The sequence below is a fragment of the Microcaecilia unicolor genome, chromosome 3 (genome assembly GCF_901765095.1).
Source record: "Microcaecilia unicolor chromosome 3, aMicUni1.1, whole genome shotgun sequence".
NCBI classification, from domain to species: domain Eukaryota; kingdom Metazoa; phylum Chordata; class Amphibia; order Gymnophiona; family Siphonopidae; genus Microcaecilia; species Microcaecilia unicolor.
Genome location: NC_044033.1, coordinates 144421230 through 144441423, shown reverse-complemented (window position 1 = coordinate 144441423; position 20194 = coordinate 144421230). Strand labels below are relative to the sequence as shown.

The 20194-nt window shown below is 45.8% G+C and overlaps 1 protein-coding gene across 1 annotated transcript in view; it reads left to right on the top strand.

Moving 5' to 3' along the window:
• The window catches only part of AKT3 (AKT serine/threonine kinase 3), a 559702-nt gene that overhangs the window by 252248 nt on the left and 287260 nt on the right, over positions 1-20194 (top strand). Inside the window, exon 5 of the mRNA XM_030196428.1 lies at positions 16989-17133. Within this exon, the coding sequence (XP_030052288.1) occupies positions 16989-17133 (145 nt within the window). The remainder of the gene's footprint in view (positions 1-16988; positions 17134-20194) is intronic.

Sequence of the window (20194 nt, the reverse complement as noted above, 5' to 3'; positions counted from 1 at the left end):
AGATTCTTGCCAGAATTTTAAAAAAATGTCAGTACAATTGATTGGACCGTTGAAAGCCTATTACGAATGTGGTATTTGGCAGGGTTCATTTCCTCTTAGGGCTTTCGGTTTTAACATTATCCAGGAAGTGGAGGAGTGGCCTAGTGGTTAGGGTGGTGGACTTTGGTCCTGGGGAACTGAGGAACTGAGTTCAATTCCCACTTCAGGCACAGGCAGCTCCTTGTGACTCTGGGCAAGTCACTTAACCCTCCATTGCCCCATGTAAGCCGCATTGAGCCTGCCATGAGTGGGAAAGCGCAGGGTACAAATGTAACAAAAAAAAATAAAGGTGGTTTGCACTTATTGGACATCTGAATATTTTCCCTAGCTTTCGGTATGAGACACATTGCAGATCGGTTTCGGGGTACTTCTCATTTCTCTTTGTCGCCAGCGGAAATTTTGCTGGGTACTCCATGGCTCTTTAGTAGTTGGCTACATGTCCCTCCTCCTCCTCCTGCTGCTCTTACCCATCCCCAGTTGCTTTTCTACTCCTCATTGCGCATGGTGTTTCACAGAGTTTGCAGTCTTCTTGATTTGAACTGTTGTTGTATTCCATTGCTCCCCATCTCGGCAATGTGGCTTTTGTCCTGGGCATTTCGGATGTGGCCTTTGCACGCTGGACACATGGTGGACTGATATACTTGTTTCACATAGTGGATGACTCTGGTGGTGATAAGCCTTTTGCGGACTTGCAGAAAAATCACTGTTTGCCTAATAGTGCTTTGTTTTCTTATTGGCAGTTACGTCATTATATGCAGTCCTTACCTCCTAATTCACTGTCTTTGTCCTCTCATGAGAAATTGCTAGAGGCCTGTTGGCTGGATGCTCAGAACTTAGTCCCTCTTAAGTGTTACCACAAGTAATTGCGCTTACTGGAGCTGAACAATATCTACAGAATTAAAATACTGATTTGGGCATCCACCTTACTTATGAGTGGTTTAAGCACTGTGTTCTTCATTGTGGGCAACTGACAGGAAATGCTTTACAAGGGGAACTTCAATATAAGTTCTTATTACGGATGCACATATCCCCTCATCATTCGTATGTAGCCACTCTTGTCCCAAGTGCACACAGAACTCAGATACCCAGGGTCATATGTTTTGGGGGTGCTCATCATGCAAATGTTTTGCCGAACGGTGACTGGGCACGTGTCTTCTTTTTGGCAATGGGTGTGGCGCCTGGCGGCACCTTTGCTTTTTGACCAGTTTAACTGCTCTTGTCCTGCACCACAGGTTTGACTGTATTTGTATTGAACCAAATAAAGATGAATAATAATAAAAAAAACAACAACAACTACCTGGTTAGCTAGCCATGGAACTCTCCAGTATTTGCCTCCAGCAGATCATGCAGTTTGAATTGGTAAAGCAGGATTCTTCAAGGAAGGCCTGACTCCCAACGATGTAGTCCATGGCCTGCAACCTTCTGGTTGAATCCTGTGGCCAATGTTGGCTCCCAGGGATTGGTCCATGAACCCTTCCCTGGTAGAGCCTAAAGGGTTCTAAGCCCTCCAGTGCCACAGGCCTCAGCATATGGGCCCCAGTTCACTGTGCCAAGAAAATAATATTACTGCTAATATGTTGTGTAGAACATGCGGAGTCCCTGTTGGTTTGAATGAAAAGATTGTGAGAACTCTATTTCTACCTTCAGGCATAGCAGGGCTGTTGTTGCTTCAGTTTACTGGTTAATGCTGTTGCAAGCATACTCACATACATGTTGGAGCCCCTAACTTTTCCCCTTCCTGCCTACTAATTAGGGGACCAATTGTAAAGGTGCCTGTAAGATTGGCTCTTATTCCTCTACTCTATAAAGCTGTCAGGTATCTTTGAATCCAGCTGAGGCTTGTGTAACATAGGTTGTTTACATTTTTAAAAAAGGTGGGGGAACAAGAATGTGAAAGTTTAGGGTGCCCTGCTGCAGCAGTAACTTTGGTTTCCACAGGCCACTCTTTATAGCCCTCATTTGGCTATCTGCCAAGTAGTAACCACTGTCTCATCAATGGTCAGGATGCTAGTGCATTCCACTGGGTTATGACAAAGAGGTTTTGGCTGGTTCAGCAGTCAGAAGGGAATTGCCTTCTCAGAGGGTGTTAGTACCTTAGTGGAAAAGTTGTTGAAACTGGTGACCCTTATGGCTTGGGGAGGAAGTTGAAAAACCTACAAGCAGCAGCAAGAAGGGTTTGGGAGGAAATAACAAAAGACCCTGGCAAGTTAAGGACCTAGTCTACTAACAAGCCTCTGCACCCACCCCCACCTCACCTATGTGATACCTTGCCAAGCCCAGCTATCAAGATGCTGACAGCACATGTACACAGCTGCAGACCTGTGAATTCACACATGGGCACAAAGGTGCCACTCATACCTCATGGTGGCAGCAACCTGGACCATCTCTGGTTGGCCTGCACCCAGTGTACTGGCCACATTGCCACACTCCCATTATTCCCCCCACCCAGACTGGCAGTGTTGCAAGAGGAGCTTGCTCAGGGGGATGTCTGCAATATGGCTGTCAACATCTCCCCAGACCCCCCATATGTTACCACAGCTATGCCAGACATAGGCTGCACACCCAGTGGCAAGGAGCATCATCCCATAATGCACACAGGCCTGGCCCAACTAGCACCTACCAACCTCACATCTGTGCTGGATACCCCAGCAGCTGTTGTTCCCCTGTACAGGGAGATCCTGATATTGTGCTGGGGGAGGCTTTGCACAGCCATCTGTAGGGGCACTGGAATAATGCATGCACAATCTCTCTCCTATCTTATAGGTTATTCTGGATCACCAGAGACATGGAGGCTCTCAAGAGCTGATTTCAGGCCATCCGTAGGACCAACCCTTTCCTGCTGCCGCTCATCAGGCATCACCTTCAACAGTGAAGAGATCTGTCCCTTCAAAACATCCCTCCTTCCACTGCTAAGCAGCCAAACCACCTGGCCTTGTCCTTGCAGCTGCTGCATTCACATCTTGTGATATGGTGAACAGCCTAATTTCACCTCCCACTCCCACGCTGCAATCTGTGTCACAGGCCACATCACCCAAGCATGATATGTGCATTTCTACATCTAGGATAAGCTACTGCATAGAGGATGTTATTTATAATTTTATTTTAAAAATTTATATGTGGCTTCCAAAATGAATATACATAAAATTATCTGCTCACAAGATATAAAACTAATACATAAAATAATCCTGAAACCGGGAAACCTTCCAGCTTAATATTCAAAAACATTCATCTAAGTGTTGGTAAAAGCCCATCACATAGTGACCCTGCCCTACCATATAGCAAATTATGCCCTCCATGTGGCATGCACATCACAAAAAGCTACATGCAACATCCACTCCTGTAGCCAGTTTTACATTGCAGTCTCTATGTATGTGGCTGTACACATATAATGATGGAGGGGGAGAAGAGATGCTCATGCACATGAGCCCTATGTATGAAACACCCTCTCATGCATGTGGATCACACTGCAACTGTTGGAAATGTACATCTGACCTCCTCTACCAGTCCCTAGGATACAAGCAACCATTTTAGGGGAAGATTTAATTGAACACAGATGTGACAGATAAATGTGCGTATCCCCACTCGGCAGCCATTATGAAGATCTGTAGGCTGGTGGGGCAGAGTTGGTGGTCCGCCAAGACGAAAGGGTACTGGGAACCGTAGAAAGTGGTGATGACAATGGAGACATAGAATTGCTGTTACCTTGACCATTCATGGATTGTGCTGAGGATGCAGACCTACCAGCTGAAGGTGGTGGTGCAGCCCAACAGTGCCCATTTAGATGGTGCTATGAACATATGACCTGTAAGTGTGATTTTCTAGCTCAAAACAGGGTCATATTGGCCCAGAGAAGACCCATAAGCTGGAATTGCAGGAATGGATGCTGGTGATGATGGAGGGGCATATGGCACAGGTGGACAAACAGATGCAGCTTAACCAAGGGATGCAACAGGTGATGCAGACAATGGCCTGAAGAATGGAAATACTGTGTAAATGGATGGAGCATATGAACCCAAGCCTGGGAGAGACATCCCAACAGCCATCCCATTTTATCCACCAGTGAGGGAGTTGGGAATCAGCAAGCCCATAGAGTTCCACCAGGAAGCCTGTGACACAGTTGGGACCCATGCCAGGGGTTCCAGGAGGAAGATATGATCCACCGCTTGCTGTACAGCAGCAGCTGGCACAGTGTTGTACCCCTCTATTCCTGTTGGTCTTCCCATAATGTGCTGCAGCAACATAGCAGACTTAAATGCATTGTGAGGAATCAGCATCCAGTTCATACAGCAGTGACTGCTCCTCCTAGAGTCCACAACACCCTGGCATCCAGAGTGTGACTAAAGGATAGGAAGGTGGATATCAGAAGGGAAGGGGGAGAGGAAAAAGTAGATGGCAGCAGGAAAGTGGGAGTTTGAAATAATGGTTGTGTGGGGTGGCGAGGGGAAGGGGGGAAGGTGTTGGCTATTGGGCAAGGAGAAATGGTGTTGGGTGGATTTAGAAGGGGAAGCACATGGAGGGGGGCAGGTTATAGTGGAGTGGTAATAGTTGTTTAACTGTTTAGATGTGGATGTGCCTGGGCATCCACGCCTAAAACATGAATAGCACTTCTAAAAGGGACTGCCTTAGTCTTGTCAGCTGTGGCCTTTTCCTCTGAGTATTCCTTCTATCCCTCAGTCATCTAATGGGTAAACTGCTCCTTCTCAGGCTTCTTTTATCAAATGCACCTGAAAAAGTTTTTATTATGAGTTTTTGCCTCTGTGGAAAGCTTCTTTTCAAATTCTCTTTTTGCCTTCCTTATTAATACTTTGCATCTACCTTGTCAGTCGTTATGCTGTGTCCTATTGTCTTCATTTGGATACTTTTCCTATTTTTAAACAGATATTCTTTTGGCTATATTTTTGGTTTTTCTTTTTCTGTTTTAATACATGGATGTACATCAAATTTGGGCTTCCAAGATTGTGTGGACATTATTTAAAAATACCACCTCCAGTCCTCTGGGATCATCCGGGTTCTAAGAAAACATTGAAAAAGTCAGACAACAGAGCTGCCAGACTTCTCTAAATTTCATTAATACTCTCAGTTGTATCCAGTATGTTTTTAAGGTGCCAGTACTCAAATGCCAGGCCAACCTTCAGGGGTGGGTTGATCACTGAGGGACTCATCCCACATTAGTCAGCCCCCCTGCAACTAGTCACAGAACCTATAACAAGGCAGAATTGGTGTGTAGGGCCTGAGCTCTTTCATTAAAACTTGGGGGCCATGGTTCCTTTTTACAGAAATGGAAAAGGTGCTGGTACTCAGTACCCCCTAAAAAAAAGCCCTGGTTGTATCCCATCTGACTGTTTTGTGCACTTTCAGGTTAGCTAGCACCTCTTGAACAGTCTTCTGGAGATTGTTACCTCATTTCCATTCCTGTGGTCCTACCATGAGCCCTTCCTCAGTGAATACAAAATTAAACAATTCTACTTTTTCCTCATCATTCTCTACACATTCTTTCCCTTTTAGTGGTGAGCATAGCGCTCTGCCTGCTCCTTGGTTTGTGCTCCTCTCACCCGCTGGTGGCCAGAGCCAGTGGCTGCCATAGTTTGTCTTGCTGTTCCTACCTGTTCCAGACTTTAGCTCAGTCCGGTCAGGTTCTTCCAGGCTGCCGGACTTGTCTCTTGTTTGTGCCTGGACAGCCCCAGTAGTTGCTTACTGATGGCCGCAGCTGCTCCTCAGGTGTCGAAGGGCTTTATTAATCACTTAGAGACTGCAGCCTATCGCCTAAGGTCCCTGGTATGTTAGAGGGCTCTGTGCACTGCTACCTTGTCCAGTTCAGTGTGAGCTTCTAGCTTGTTACTAGTAGCTTGGGCATAACTTTTCTTGTTTGCTTGTGTACAGCTTTACTAGTTTTCTTGTGTTTAGCTTTCTGGTTTTCCCGTGTGTGTTTTCCTTTATTTCTTGAGCTTCAGCCCTAGTCCTGTCTGCTGCCAGTACTCCTTGCTGCTGGAGCTCCAGGCATAGTCTTGCTACTTGACCTGACCATTGCCTGAATCTGACTACTCTCTGCCTGCTGCCTGACCCGACTACTGCAGAGCGGGTGGGATTGGACGAAGAACTTAGGGGAGTGGTTTGCTGGGGTGGGGGGGCCTTAAGGGGATGTTTGCTGTCCTAGCGGGCCTACTCCTACTATGCTTGATCCTGCCCTGCTGCATACCCCCTTTGATGAGCACCCTAAAGGGGACAGTTGAAACTATCGCTGACCGCAGGGCAACGGCTCAGATTATGTCTCTACAAATGTACTCCCCTGTCCCTGTATCTGACACTGAATAATTGGCTTTCCTTCTCTCCACAGGACGGATCAGCAAGGACGGCCACCGCCCCTGCTGCGGCAAGTCCGGCTACAAAGGGGGAGGGGCCTCAATAGGAACCCTCCGTCTCAAACCGGTGAAGCAACCAACGCCGGAGTAGGGGTTTAGGGCCACTTGGACAGAACCGTCAAGTAACCATTTCTCTTCTGTTTCAGGGGTCGGATAGATGATATTTCATCAGCTGTTCACTGGTTTTAACCACATCGTTTGAGCAATGGAAAGGTCGAAGGTCTCATCAGCTCCATGGTCAACCTCCGGATCAAGAATGTGATACTTTCCACTATGAAGATGATAAAGTATCAAAGGGGGGGATTGTTGGGAGCAGCTTTACAAAGACTGGAGATTCAGGGTTAAGCTTTTGCTGTAAACGACACTCTATTGTGTTTTTGCTAAAGAAGCTGTACTTGTAATAGTTAACAGAACTGCAGACAGAACTGCAGAAGCTTGCAAACAGGATGCTATGGCAACCAGATAAGATAACGGTTATAGCTTGTGCAGAGTTTCGCTTCTGCCATATGCTCGTCAGTATATTCCTTTGGTCTGTGTAATGAAAATGAACTGTGTGTTAAGCTTTGAGCTGTGTGTTAAGTTTTGATTTCCTGACTTCTGTGTAATTCTTTGTGAACTCAATGCGCATGACTACTGATAAAAGCCTATAAATGTCAGTGGCAAATGATACAAGACACGCAGTGTTACTGAAACATTTCAGCTGCGTCACTGCTAGCAATAAAGTTCTCTTGATTTGGATCCGTTGACTCCAGCCTCTTGATTTACTTGCTAATATCCGGTTGCACTATGAGCTTTGATATTACCACTTTTCCATCTCCTTCCATCACATACCTAAAAAAATAAATACAGGGTCCTCCAGTTTTACCAAACTAGCTGTTTTTTTCCCAGTTTGCAGCTTTACCTTCCTGATTGTTTTCCCAGGTTCTCTTAGGCAAAAATATCTCAAATAGCTATCTTCTTTTTTGTGATCTTCCATTGTTTGACATCATCCCCTGGATGGGATAGGCCTAGAAACAACCATGCCAGTCGAACAGCACACACTGCTTGGACATATCTGTGTTCTTACGGAAGTATTCACTTAGGGGTCCTTTTACTAAGCCACGGCAAAAAGTGGCCTGCAGTAGTGTGAGTGCTTGGTTTTAGCATGCACTAGGCCAGTTTTTACATTGTCTGGGAAAAATGGCTTTCTTTCAACAGGCTTGGAAAAGGGACTGTGGTAAAACTGAAACCAGTGTGCACCTATTTATACCCTGAGCCCATAATTCCACCCATTGATCTAGCGGTAAGGGCTCATGCGCTACACATGTGGTGACCAGTCAGTGCGTACCAACTTCCAATTAACAGCAGATATGGCATGCACGGTAGGAAATAAAAAAAATAATTTGTCCTGGCGGTACAGGCCCGTGCCAAATTTGAAATTACCTCCAGGGAGACATGCTAGTCTGGTGGTAGTCTCGTTTTGGCGCGCGCTACATGCACGTTCGAGCCTGCCACACCTTTGTAAAAAGCCCCTGAATTAGCTAGATGCTGTCCTCTTTGCTGAGGTAGAAAGCAAAAGCAGACTGATAAGAAACAGTAGATTAAAATTCACTGCAGTTCTTGGAGATCTAAAATTGCAGTTTTCTGATATGGCCACATTTTACCTTCTTAAGGGGCTGTGTTAGGGGTTTACTGAATTCATGTAGATGCTGTTGGTGAGTCTCACCTTTGAAGTTTGGTAATCTTGATTCTCATTTGGGGAGTCTTCTACAAAAGCATGGTAACGTTTTTAGCACATGCTAAACGCTAGAGACACCCATAGGAATATATGGGCGTCTGTAGCATTTAGCACACAGTAAAAATGCGTTCCTTTGTGAAAAGCCCACTTGTTTTTTAAAGCTATCCAACTGTATTATTTATTTTTTAGATCTATTTGAAGTATTGTATTAAACTGAAAGACATGCAGTTCTTTTATTGGTATGATCCCAGAAGGAATAATAATTTATTATCTAAAAAATGTATAATTCGTTTTAATGATCCATTGTTTTATCTTTCTATATATTTTCTTTTTCTTTTTTTTTTTTCAAATAATTGTGTGGCTTTTGAATATATCTTTTATGTTATTATTGGTTTCATATGATTTATATGTTGGTTTCATTTGAGTTGTATAGTTCTTTATGGTTAATTATGTAGGTTTTAATTTTTATTCATTTGTTTTATTATATTCATTTCGCAGTAAACCCCTGATGACAGCCATTAGAAGCATGAAATGGGGCCACGTCGAGTAACTGTAATTTAATTTTTTTTAATTTATTGGAAATTTTTAAAGTGTAATTTACACAAACAAAAGCAAAGAATTCCACATGGCTTGTACAGATAATTATAAGACAAAACAGAAAAAACAAGAAAAAAATTATCCAAGATATTACTTTAAAGTCCACATTAATGGGGAAGCAGACACAGCAAACAAAAATAGAAATACCTTACTAAGGGCTAGGTTTACTAAGCAGTGCTATGGGCATATTAGAGTTTTTAGCATGCGTAAATGGTGTACACGCGTTAAACGCTAACGCACCCATAGAAATGTATAGGTGTGTTAGCGTTTAACACGCCTTAAATTCACAGGCGTGTTAAAAACGCTAACACACCTTAGTAAACATACCCCTAAAAGAAAGTAGGAATAAACATTCCACTCCTACCTGTATCTCTAGATCTGATGATAAACTGTTAATCCTCCCAAACTAACCCCCCCCCCCCCCCCCCCCGTTTACTAAGCCACACGGCAATACCAAAACAGCCCATTAACTACATCCTGTCCCTGATTACCTGAGATAAATATCTCTAACTATACTGAGTCTGCAAATATATAACAAGATTGTTGATAGGTAATAAAGCATTTGCATGATCGGCATTGAATTTCGGGGGTGGGGGGGGAGGTGGGTTTGGCCACTAAAAACATAAACGGTTAAGCCTATATTCATCGGCTGACCATCTAAGTTATAGCAACCAAAGATAGACCTGCTATTTACGCGGGTCTATCTGGCTACTAAACTTAGCCGGTCAGCCAATGAATACTGGCACTTACTAGCTATGTCGTGCAACGTAGCCAGTGACCAGGTTAGACGCTAAGCAGTAATATTCAGCCGAGATAGCTGGCTATCTCGTGCAGAATATTATCTCTTAGCAGCTTAAGGTAATTTAACCAGCCAGGCCAGGAGCCTTTCCTGGCCGGTTAAATAGTTTTAAATATTGGCTGGCTATAGTATTATGAAGCTGGTAATCCAAATCGACTCTGTAGCTATGAAAAAGGAAAGAGAGTATTCCCATCTAAAACATCTTTTACTAGCAAAATATTCTGATTTTCCTTCTAATAAATCAGTGTAGATCCATTTTTAATAAACAACCTCACAATAAAGCCTTTATAGAATCTTTCACTGAACTGTTGAGATGAGAATCCAAATAAAAGGTAGCACTTAATTTTGCTTCACCACAATTGGTAAAAGTTTTGCTAAAGGAATACAAGATGTTAAATACTGTATTTGTAACCAGGTTGGTGCTTTATTATTTGCTAGTTTGCAAATGCTATCCTCATTTAAAGAAATGTTCACATTTAAAGAAATAAGGAAATTTACTCCCCCTTTGTATAGTTAATTTTAACTTCCTCAATAAAATCCTGGTGGCCATACTCTTCCATAAAAATTTCATAAGTACTCTTATCAAATTTTTGATAAAAAGATTTAGGAAATTAAAAATACAGCATACTCAAAACATAATTTTTATGTGGAGCTAGTACCATCTTAATTGAATCAAGTCTACCCCACCAAGTGAAATGTAAAGGGGATTAACTCTTTCTTAGCGTATGCAGCAGATGAATCTAGGAACTGGTGGGTTGTGTCTATCTACCAGCAGGTGGAGATAGAGATTACAAAGCTGAAGGCAGTGATACCAGACAGTCAGCTCCTTCTTCACTTCAGTATAGCTCTATCTCTATCAGGTGGTAGACGGTGTCTCTGCAGCTCCTGGTTTCGTCTCTTGGGCCTGCTCCTAGGCCGTTTGGCCAGTTGAGCTTAGGGGGTGTTTGAGCTCTGTGCCAACTTTAGGGGCATATCTGGTGGCCTGGGTCCCTGCCTTCCCCCCATGGTCCCTTTCCTCCCAGACTTTAGACTGTTTGGACTGTAGCCTTCCTCACTTAAAAAAAAAAAAAAAAAAGAGAAGTTCGGTCTGAGCAAGCGTTGGCGGCAGCGGGGATATGGTTGCCAGGTTCACAGAGGCACAGGCAGGGGCAGGCACCAGGGATTTCTTTCAAACGGGATTCTCGTTCTGAGGTGTCTGGTGCACACACCATTTTCTTTTGGCGCCACCCGATTCCAAAAGAAAATGGTGGCTCATGCTTTCCAGCTGTTGGCTGCGTTGGTGGCTTCACCTCTGCTATGAGGACCCCTTCTGGCTTTGTACCGACCTCCTGATTTTGGGGAATTGTCTTGTGCCCATATTTCTATCTCCTTTCTCTCCACGTCCACTAGTTTAAGTGACTTTTGCCCCCTCAGCATTTGTCTGTAGCCCACGCCTTTTGAGGGTTTCTTTGGGTACAGTAATGGCGTTCCTACCCTCTGCAGTAGATCCAGTGTTCCAGGAGAGGCGGCTGAGTGCCGTGTCGGAGATGGGGTCATTGGGACCCCTCTCTGGTTCCCCCTTGATAGCTTCAGGCTCAAGGGAGTTCTTACGCCCTTCTCGGGCGGATGGATTCTAGATGGCAAGGTTTTCCAGAAGGAATCTGATGGTCCTTCTGCGGTGCGCCTTGTTTTTCGGGATGCACGTCAGTCAGCCAATCTGGGGGCTTCTCTGGGGCTGGGGGCCCCCCAAGTTCATTCTGTTGCTCCATATGCCTATATGTTGCAGAAGTCTGGTAGGGGAACTGACAGTTCCTTTTTAGTTTAGCTTTTGGAAATTTCTGGCTTGTTCCCTCTCTCAGTCTCCACTGATGGACCTGCCCCAAAGAGGGGATGTTTACTCTCCAGCTCAGCAGTAGATTCCATTGCTCTCCTGTCTTCCTCTATTCGGAGGGAGTCTTTTCAGGGCAGTCCCTTTCTGCACACAGGTAGCAAGTATCACCTGAGCTGGAAAGCCATGTTTGCCTAAGTGGGTGCATTGATGGCAGCAGTCTCCAGTAGGCCTCGCTGTCTGTGTGGAGTTAAAATTTTCTTATAGTTCCTGCGTTGGCTAAAGGCTGTTCTTGGTGTGGGAAACAGTGAACAGCAGCAGAGCAGGGCTGCTTGTGTTTTGGCCCTCTGAAAGGGCCTATTTCATATTTTTATTTATAGACTTTTTGGTCACCACAGTTTTTTAGCTAATTGCAGTTGCTTAAACACCCTGAAAGCTTCCCTCACTTCCTTTGTGGAACTCTTTATTTTGGCAGTATAGGTATTGTCTATGGGTACACCACCCTGAGTGTGCCTGATCCCCTCTGAAATTGGAAGCTCGGCAGGGTTGGGCCTGGTTTCTACTTGGATGGGAGACTGCCTGGGAATACCAATGTAGGGTTTATTTTTTTTTCCTGCACCTTTGGAAGGGAATTTCTAGGCTTAGTGCCTATGGCTCCAGTTTACATATTGTTATTTTCTGGGGCTAGTGCTCTGGTCTCCATGGTAACCATGGAACCTCAGTGCTGCCATGGGGGCATTATCTCTAGGTGCAGTAGTTTCAGCAAATAGTTTTTTTTTCTGGAAGATGGCTGGCTTTCAACCTGAAGTTCACAGGTTTAAGTCTACTTTGTGTATCATATTAGAAGCTGTGGCCCTCTCCTTCTTTTCGTATAGGGCATATTTTACTTCACTCACCCATATTGCTTGCCTTGACAAGCAGGGTTGCCAGGTGGAAAATTTTTTTCCAGCCTAAAGGAGCCCAAAATCCAGCCCAAAACCCGCCCAAACTCAAACCCCGCCCCTGACACACCCCCCCCCCCCGCGTCATCACCCCCGCCCCCGCCGTCATCAACCCCGCCCCCGCCGTCATCGGCCCCGCCTCCCCGTCACTAACCCCGCCTCCCCCGTCACTAACCCCGCCTCCCACGTCACTAACCCCGCCCACCGCGGCCGAAAAAAGCCGGCGAAAAAACCGCAAAAGCCGGCGAAAAAACCGCCCCGAAGCCAAAAAGGAGCCCAAAAAACCGCAACCCGCCGCGGGCAAAAATTTCCCGCGGCGGGTCGCGGAAAACCGCCCAATTGGGCGGTAAAACCGCCCACCTGGCAACACTGTTGACAAGCAGTTCATTGCATAGCTGGGCCAGCTTACACTATGCTACAGTGCCAAAGGTTAGCTGTGGTGGTTTCCCACAGCATCTCTGCTTTTCTAGTATTGCACTCTGACACTGGTCAAACTTGCATACCAGTTCCAGCTTCCCTCTAGCTAGCTGTATGTTGCAGTGTCTCTAAGGCTGTTATTGCACTTTTCCATTTGCTAGCTATATTGCAGACCTACTTCAATTTAGCATTCTTCCCTGCACTTCTCCCTGCACTTCTCTAGGAAGTGTTTCTGCTCTTTCCTCTTTGGCCCCCTCATCTGCGTTTCTCTGGTTGGCCGTTCTGGACCCTCATGTTCAGGTTCAGGCTTTGCCTTTCGGCATGGCTACAGCTCCATGCACCTTTTCCAAGGTTTGGGAGTGTTGCGGCATTCTCCACAAGGACGACATCAGAGTGCACCCCGCTCTAGATGAGTACCGAGAGTTAATCTTCCTGGGTCTCACTGTTGGAATCCTTGGGCTGGGTGGTCACACTTCGAATGAGCCACCTCGTCCCATCCCAGACAGTTCTGGTACGATTTTTTCTTGACCGATGACTGGAGGATCTAGCTTCAGACTTGGGTGCGCAGTCTGCTCAGGGTGCCAAGTCCTTGGACCTGGCAGTGCGTTCTTATCTTGGGCTCTGTGGCGGCTACTTTGGAAGTAGTGCTGTGGACTGTGCTCACATGCGACATCTAAAGCTCTCGCTTCTCGGCAGGTGGTCTCCTGTGTCCCAGGAATGTCGGAGCCATCTTCCGTGGCTGTTCTTACCAGAGCTGCGCATGAACTGGTGGCTCAGCTATTCAATCCTCCCTGTGGAGGGGATTCTTTGGCGCCTCCGCAGTAGATGGGTGGTGGTTATGGATGCAAGTTCTTTGGGCTGGAGAGCCCTTTGTCTCCTTCCTCCGCCTCCTGGGTGGTGGATGACACGGGAGACGGTGTGGCCGATCTCCCGCCTGGACCTGTTTTTGGTGCTGTTCGTCTTCTAGCCTTTCAGGACTTGTTGCGGGTCAGGCGGTGCTTATGCCATCTGAGAACATGACGGCGGTAGCTGCTTCTTTGACAGGGTGGACTCAGAGTCGGGCCCTGGCCACTAGGGGTGTCGCCCCATGGAGTGGGCATAGGACCTTGTGTTCTGTTTCTCCGCTGCCCACTTTGCGTGCTTTTCCTACGGTGAGCTCTCTTTTTCTGCCATCTTCTGGTCTCGGTGGAATGCTTCAGTTTGGCCTTAGATAGAGAGCTCTAGGGGTAGATCTGATGCTGTCCCAGCTAGATGCTGAGGTGCCTTCTTTCTTTTGTCATCGGAAAGAGGGCGATTCAGCAGGGCTGGTTGTTCTGCTGCTTCTTTAGCCAGAGGACATTCTTCGATAATGTTTCCTCCATGGCCTCTCAGCGGCTGAGTTCTTTTCGAATTGTTCTCCACTGGGGTCGAGTCATTCTGATAGTTCCGGATTGGCTACGGCGCCCTTGGTATGTGGATCTGGTGGTGCCTTCATTTCAAATTCCGCTCAACTCCGGGCTCTTCCTTCAGGGTCTGTTAACAGAGTGGAGAATACCTCTTGCTTTGGTCTTACGGCCTGAGTTGTTTGAGAGATTGACTCTGAGGAACAGAGTTCTTTGGGCACAGTGATTACTGCTCTATTGCAAGCTTTTATGTGGTCCACTTTGACCGCGTATTCTTGGATGTAGAGGATTTTTTGAGGCATGGTTGCAGCCCACACGTGGTCTCCATTGTGGGCGTCTGTTCCTCAGCGATTGATTTCTTTCTGCAGGACGGGTTGCAGAAGGGCCTGGCCTCTAATTCGCTTCGGGTGCAGGTGGCGGTAGCCTGTTTCTGGGAGAGAGTGTCAGGCTTCCTGGCTTCACACCCGGATGTAGTCATTTCTTGCAGAGTGCTTTGCTCCTCCGCTACTGTGACCTTGTTCACCCTGGAACCTCATTGTTGTTTGAGCCTAGCTTAGGACTCCTTGTCTGCCGAGCATTTCTTCAGGCTTCTTTTGATCCTTTGCAAATGGCTTCGCTTAAGAGCTTACTTGCAACTGGTGTTCTTCATTGCCAATTCTTCGGCACGCAGAGTGTCTGAATTTTTAGCGCTGCTGTGCCGAGCTGCTTTTCTGCAATTTGCTGACTCTGGAATGGCCTTGCAATATGATTCCTCCTCCTCTTCTTACCGGCTGTGGTTTGGCCTTTCTTTTTTATTAGCCTCTCTTTCTTCCCTCCTTTCGGGAGGGGGATTTTCACGTGGTGTACGTGGAGCTTTGTCTTCTGGATGTTCGGAGTGTTATTGTGTGACATTCGCTGATGTCACATGTTTTTCAGCATTCTCTTTGTTCTTCTTGCTGGTTCTTGCCATGGGATGGCAGCCTCTGATTTGGCTATTTCTCATTGGATTGCAGATATACTTTGTTTCCATGGATTTTTTGGAAGGTCGCGTCCTGCCGGTGGTGTTGCAGGCTTATTCCACGAGGTTGCTATCTACCATTTTGAATATCGCCGAGACCATCAGAAAGCATTGAGAAGCACGGAGAGCAGCGCGATGGGCAGGAAAGAGGGGGCTCTTTCCTGCCCCGACGTCACTAGACCACCAGGGAACATGGAATCCTGTAAGTACAGAACGGAGGTCCAAAAACGCTACCTTCGGACTATAAGACGCACCCCCCATTTTCCTCCCAAATTTTGGGGGAAAAAAGTGCGTCTTATAGTCCGAAAAATACGGTAAATACCATCTAATAAGAACAGAAGAAATAAGAAATTAGAGTATAATAGTCAAATGAAAAATAATGCCTCCACCATCATAACTGTTGTTTAAATGAGAATATTGTAATGCAAAAAAAAACCCCCAAAATGTTTGAAACTTGTTCTTTAAATAAATGTGTTTACTTGGTTACATATTCACCATCATTCAGTATACATTTCTGCCAATTCTGAACATTTTTGAAAGCTGTCACAAAAGAAAAGCACATTTTGTCTCTTAAATCATTTACTCACAGTCCTTTCCACCTTTTCATTTGAGTCAAACAGATGCCCCAAAGGTATTCATTCAATTTGGGGAAAAAATAGAAATCGCAAGTGCTAAGTCTGGGCTATATGATGGATGGGGAAAGACTGAGAGATTCATCTGTGCAATTGCCACTATGGTGTTTCATGCTGTGTGAGGCCTAGCATTGTCATGTTGCAACAACTTTTACTACTTGTGCTTCTGAACTCCTAAATTGTTCTTTAAAAAATTTCAGGGTTGCAATGTAATGCTTTGAGTGCTTCTCCAATTGTCCTTAATGAATTCATCAAATTTTCTCGTGTGAGGCTCCTCTGTTGCTGTCATGGGTCATTTTTGATCACACATCGCCCCACAGTCTTTAAATTGTTTGGCCCAGTGATGCACAGTACTTGCATCTACACAGTCATCACCATAAACAACCTGTATGTGGTGGTGAATTTCAATTGGAAACAGAAATTCTATCATGGCACGCTTAAATCACACCAAGTGCTTACTGCATCATACAGCGCTGTGTACGTCTAGTAGTGCTATAGAAATGATAAGTAGTAGTAGTATTTTGTAAGCAGTAACAAAAACCTCCTTCACACAGACACTTTTCACCAAATGAGGTAAAGGGAGAGATTTCAAAGAATAAGTGATCATATGTATCGTATCAGTGCTGCTATCCGTTGGTGAATTATGGTAGCAGAGACCCTACTTTTAATTTATTTTACCTTTCATTTCCAACCATGAAGCCATGCCTGCAATGTAGGCACGATTTCTACTGCATATACTAGTAGTTTATAAAGACACATGAGGCTTCTATGTGTCATAAAATAGTGCATATGTAGCCACCTACTTGCCTTCTTAAACTTGGTGCCCCCTTATATAATTATCTTCAGGATCTCTAAAAGTGAAATGGATAGAAACCAAGCATTTTGCACCTCTTATCAGAACAACACTGAAATGACTTTAACACTTTTCACATAGAAAATTGGGGGGGGGGGGGGGGGGGGGGGGGGGAAGAGTTGGGGCACTTACCGCACCTCAACAAAGGCATTTGAAGATAACCTGTATGGAGCTGTAGTTTTAAAACCCTAATCATGTTACTGGGCAGCCTGAATTGGCCATTTCAGTTTTATCTGCCATCATCTATTGTGTTACTAAATTAGAGTAGGAATTTTTTTTTTTTTGCTTGGCTTAACAATCTTATCTTGATTGCAACTTTCTTTAATTAATTCTGTTATACCTATATAACCACAAAGTCTTAGGATTAAATAATGTATACATGTTGCAGCATTTCAAAATTTGGCTGTTGCTGAGTCTAAATTAAGAACAAGGATTTTTCTGTTTGCAGGGAAGAATGGACAGAAGCCATTCAAGCAGTAGCAGACAGGCTACAGCAGCTGGAGGAGGAGAGGATGAGTTGTAGTCCGACTTCACAGATAGACAGCATATGTGAAGAAGAAATGGATGCTTCCACAATCCACCATAAAAGAAAGGTAAAAATGGAATGCAAAATGAGCTTTTTGTTATGACATTGGGACTGTGGCATTATGTGCTGTGATGTAAGAAAGATACAGTTGAATCTTCTGTCTTATGGAGCAATCATGGCTTGTGCATATTCTGAAGACTAATGTGTGTATAGAGAGGGAAGAAAGATGAATGTTGCCCCTTGCGCTGAGGGTTAACCTTGGAGGAAATTTTTTCCAAATTCACAATGCCAGCATGAGTATGAGAAACACGTGGACATGTCTTCTCTGCTGGGGGGTTTGGCATGGGGTTATTTTTGGTTAGCACATGTTTTTGATATCTCAGGGCAATGCGAGGAGTGATTGGGGGGGGGGAGAGAGAGGGGGGGAGAGGAAATGATTAGGGAGGGTGAGGAACAGCACAGGCTCTGGGGTTGTTGATTTTCTGGGCCATAATGCAACTTGTGGTGTGACTGTGCATCCAGTGCACACTGCAAGTCATGTTCTCGTTATCAACATGGGCTAGTATTGACATGGAGAGGAGGAGTGGCTTAATGGTTAGTGCAGTGGGTTGCAGACCTGAGGAACCAGGTTCAATTCCCACTGCTGCCTGACAGTCAGCAGTGGGTTGAGATCCTTTAGAACCAGGTTCAGTTCCCTCTGCAGCTCCATGTAACCCTGAGCAAGGCACTAGCCCTCCATTGCCCCAAGTACAATATATAACTTAGATTGTGAGCCCTTTAGGGACAGTGCAAAGTTCCTATAATAAAAATTTTAAACCACTTTGAGGGGCATAATCGAACAGAAACGCCTATCTCCATGGACGTTTATCTCCGAGAACGGGTCCGTGAAGGGGTGGACCGAATCGTATTTTCGAAAAAACATGGACGTTTATCTTTTTTTGAGCTGGGCGTTTTTGTTTTTCAGCGATAATGGAAACCGAAAACGCCCAGCTCAAAAACGAATAACTCCAAGACATTTATTCGTGGGAGGGGCCAGGATTCGTACTGAACCGGTCCAACTCACATGCCAGGACACCAACCGGGCACCCTAGGGGGCACTTTTACAAAAAAAAAAAAAAAAAGGTAAAACAGCTCCCAGGTGCATAGCACCCTTCCCTTGGGTGTTGAGCCCCCAAAATCCCCCTCAAAACCCACTGCCCACAAGTCTACACCATTACTATAGCCCTAAGGGGTGAAGGGGGGCACCTACACGTGGGTACAGTGGGTTTGGAGGGCGGTTTGGAGGGCTCCCATTTACCAGCACAAGTGTAAGAGGTGGGGGGGGGGGGGGGGATGAGCCTGGGTCCACCTGCCTGAAGTCCACTGCTCCAGTGACCTGCATACTGCTGCCAGGGAGGTGGGTATGACATTTGAGGGTGAAAATAAAAAGTTGTGAAATGGCATATTTTGTGGTGGGAGGGGGTTTGTGACCACTGGGGGAGTCAGGGGAGGTCATCCCCGATTCCCTCCAGTGGTCATCTGGTCATTTAGGGCACTTTTTGGGGCCTTATTCGTGGAAAAACAGGGTCCAGGAAAAGTGCCCTAAATTCTCTCTAAAAACGCATATTTTTTTTCCATTATCGGCGAAAGGCGCCCATCTCTGATCGGCAGATAACTACGCCCCAGTCCCGCCTTCACCACGCCTTCGACACGCCCCCATCAACGTTGTCCGCATCCGCGACGGAGTGCAGTTGAAAACGTCCAAATTCGGCTTTTGATTATACCGCTTTATTCGTTTTTGGGAGATAAACATCTATCTCCCAATTTGGGTCACAATATAGGCGTTTTTCTCTTTCGATTATAAGCAGGATAGTCACCTCAGGGATCACTTGCAGTATATCAAGTGCTGAAAATAAATAAATTTTACTGTGATAAAATAACCTGTCTTAATGGTAGTCCTCCCAAATATCCTCTCATATTTGTTTTCAAAACTATATGGCTTAACCCCTGATTATATACAACCTTTAATTGATCTCCTTCGCAGCGTTCTCCTTGGTTCAACAGATTATCTAACCCTCCACTATCCCAGTTGCAAAAAAGTGATCTACAAGTCAGTCTACATGTCAGGATTCTCTTACCTCTGTGTACCAAATGGTGAAGTTCCCGCCAGAAATTCATCAAATGAGAACCTCTGTTTAAGCAGTTTGTCACAGATGATAATAATTAATTCCATATCATCAAGCTGATCAATCCATAGACTGGTGGGTTGTGTCCATCTACCAGCAGGTGGAGATAGAGAGCAAACTTTTGCCTCCCTATATGTGGTCATGTGCTGCCGGAAACTCCTCAGTATGTTCTCTATCTCAGCAGGTGGTGGTCACACACAGCAGCAGCTCTGGCTAGGCCTCCAAGCCTAATCCTTAGGTTTTGTTGAGGCCTGGGGTTGAGGGCTCTTTTGAGCAAGTGCAAACCTGGTGGTGCCAGGTCCCTCCTTTTCTCCCCCCTCCCGCTGGCTCCGTTAAAAAAAAAAAAAATAAAAAAATAAAAATAAATTTTAAACGTCCTTAAAGGCGTTTATTTCGACGTTTATTTAAACGTTCATTGCAGCTACTCACTGGGACACCAGTTCGTTACAGCTCGGAGCAGCAAGCAGGTAATTTTTACCTTTTTATAGCGGGCAGGGGGTTCCCCGATTCTTCTCCTCGTGGCATATGGCGTCGGAGGGCGAGGGCGCAAAGGGTCGCTCCCCGGTTCGCTGGAGCGCTTCTAGAGGGGATGCGGGGGTCTTACAGCCTGATTCGCCCTTGTTGGGTGACAGTTTCGTGACCGATGAATGTCCCGGTCCTTCCTCCGGCGTGGCGGTTTTTCCCGCCATAAACGCCCATCCCCCGCTCCTCGCCTCCGCCATGTTGGCCGGCCACGCGGCTCGGACGGCTTCTTCGGGGCCGCCCTTGAGGTTGGAGACATTAATGCCATGAACGCCCTTAATTTGGGCGAGGGCACAAAGCGGCTAAAGTTGAGCGCCGCTCTTCCCGCGCGGCTCCTTCGCGGAGTGTCGCGCCGGACGCCATTTTGGATGCGCAGCATGTTTCTCCCCCGCTCTTGCGAGCGCCGGTTGAGGGTGCGTCTAGGGCTGTTGCCCAGGCTGC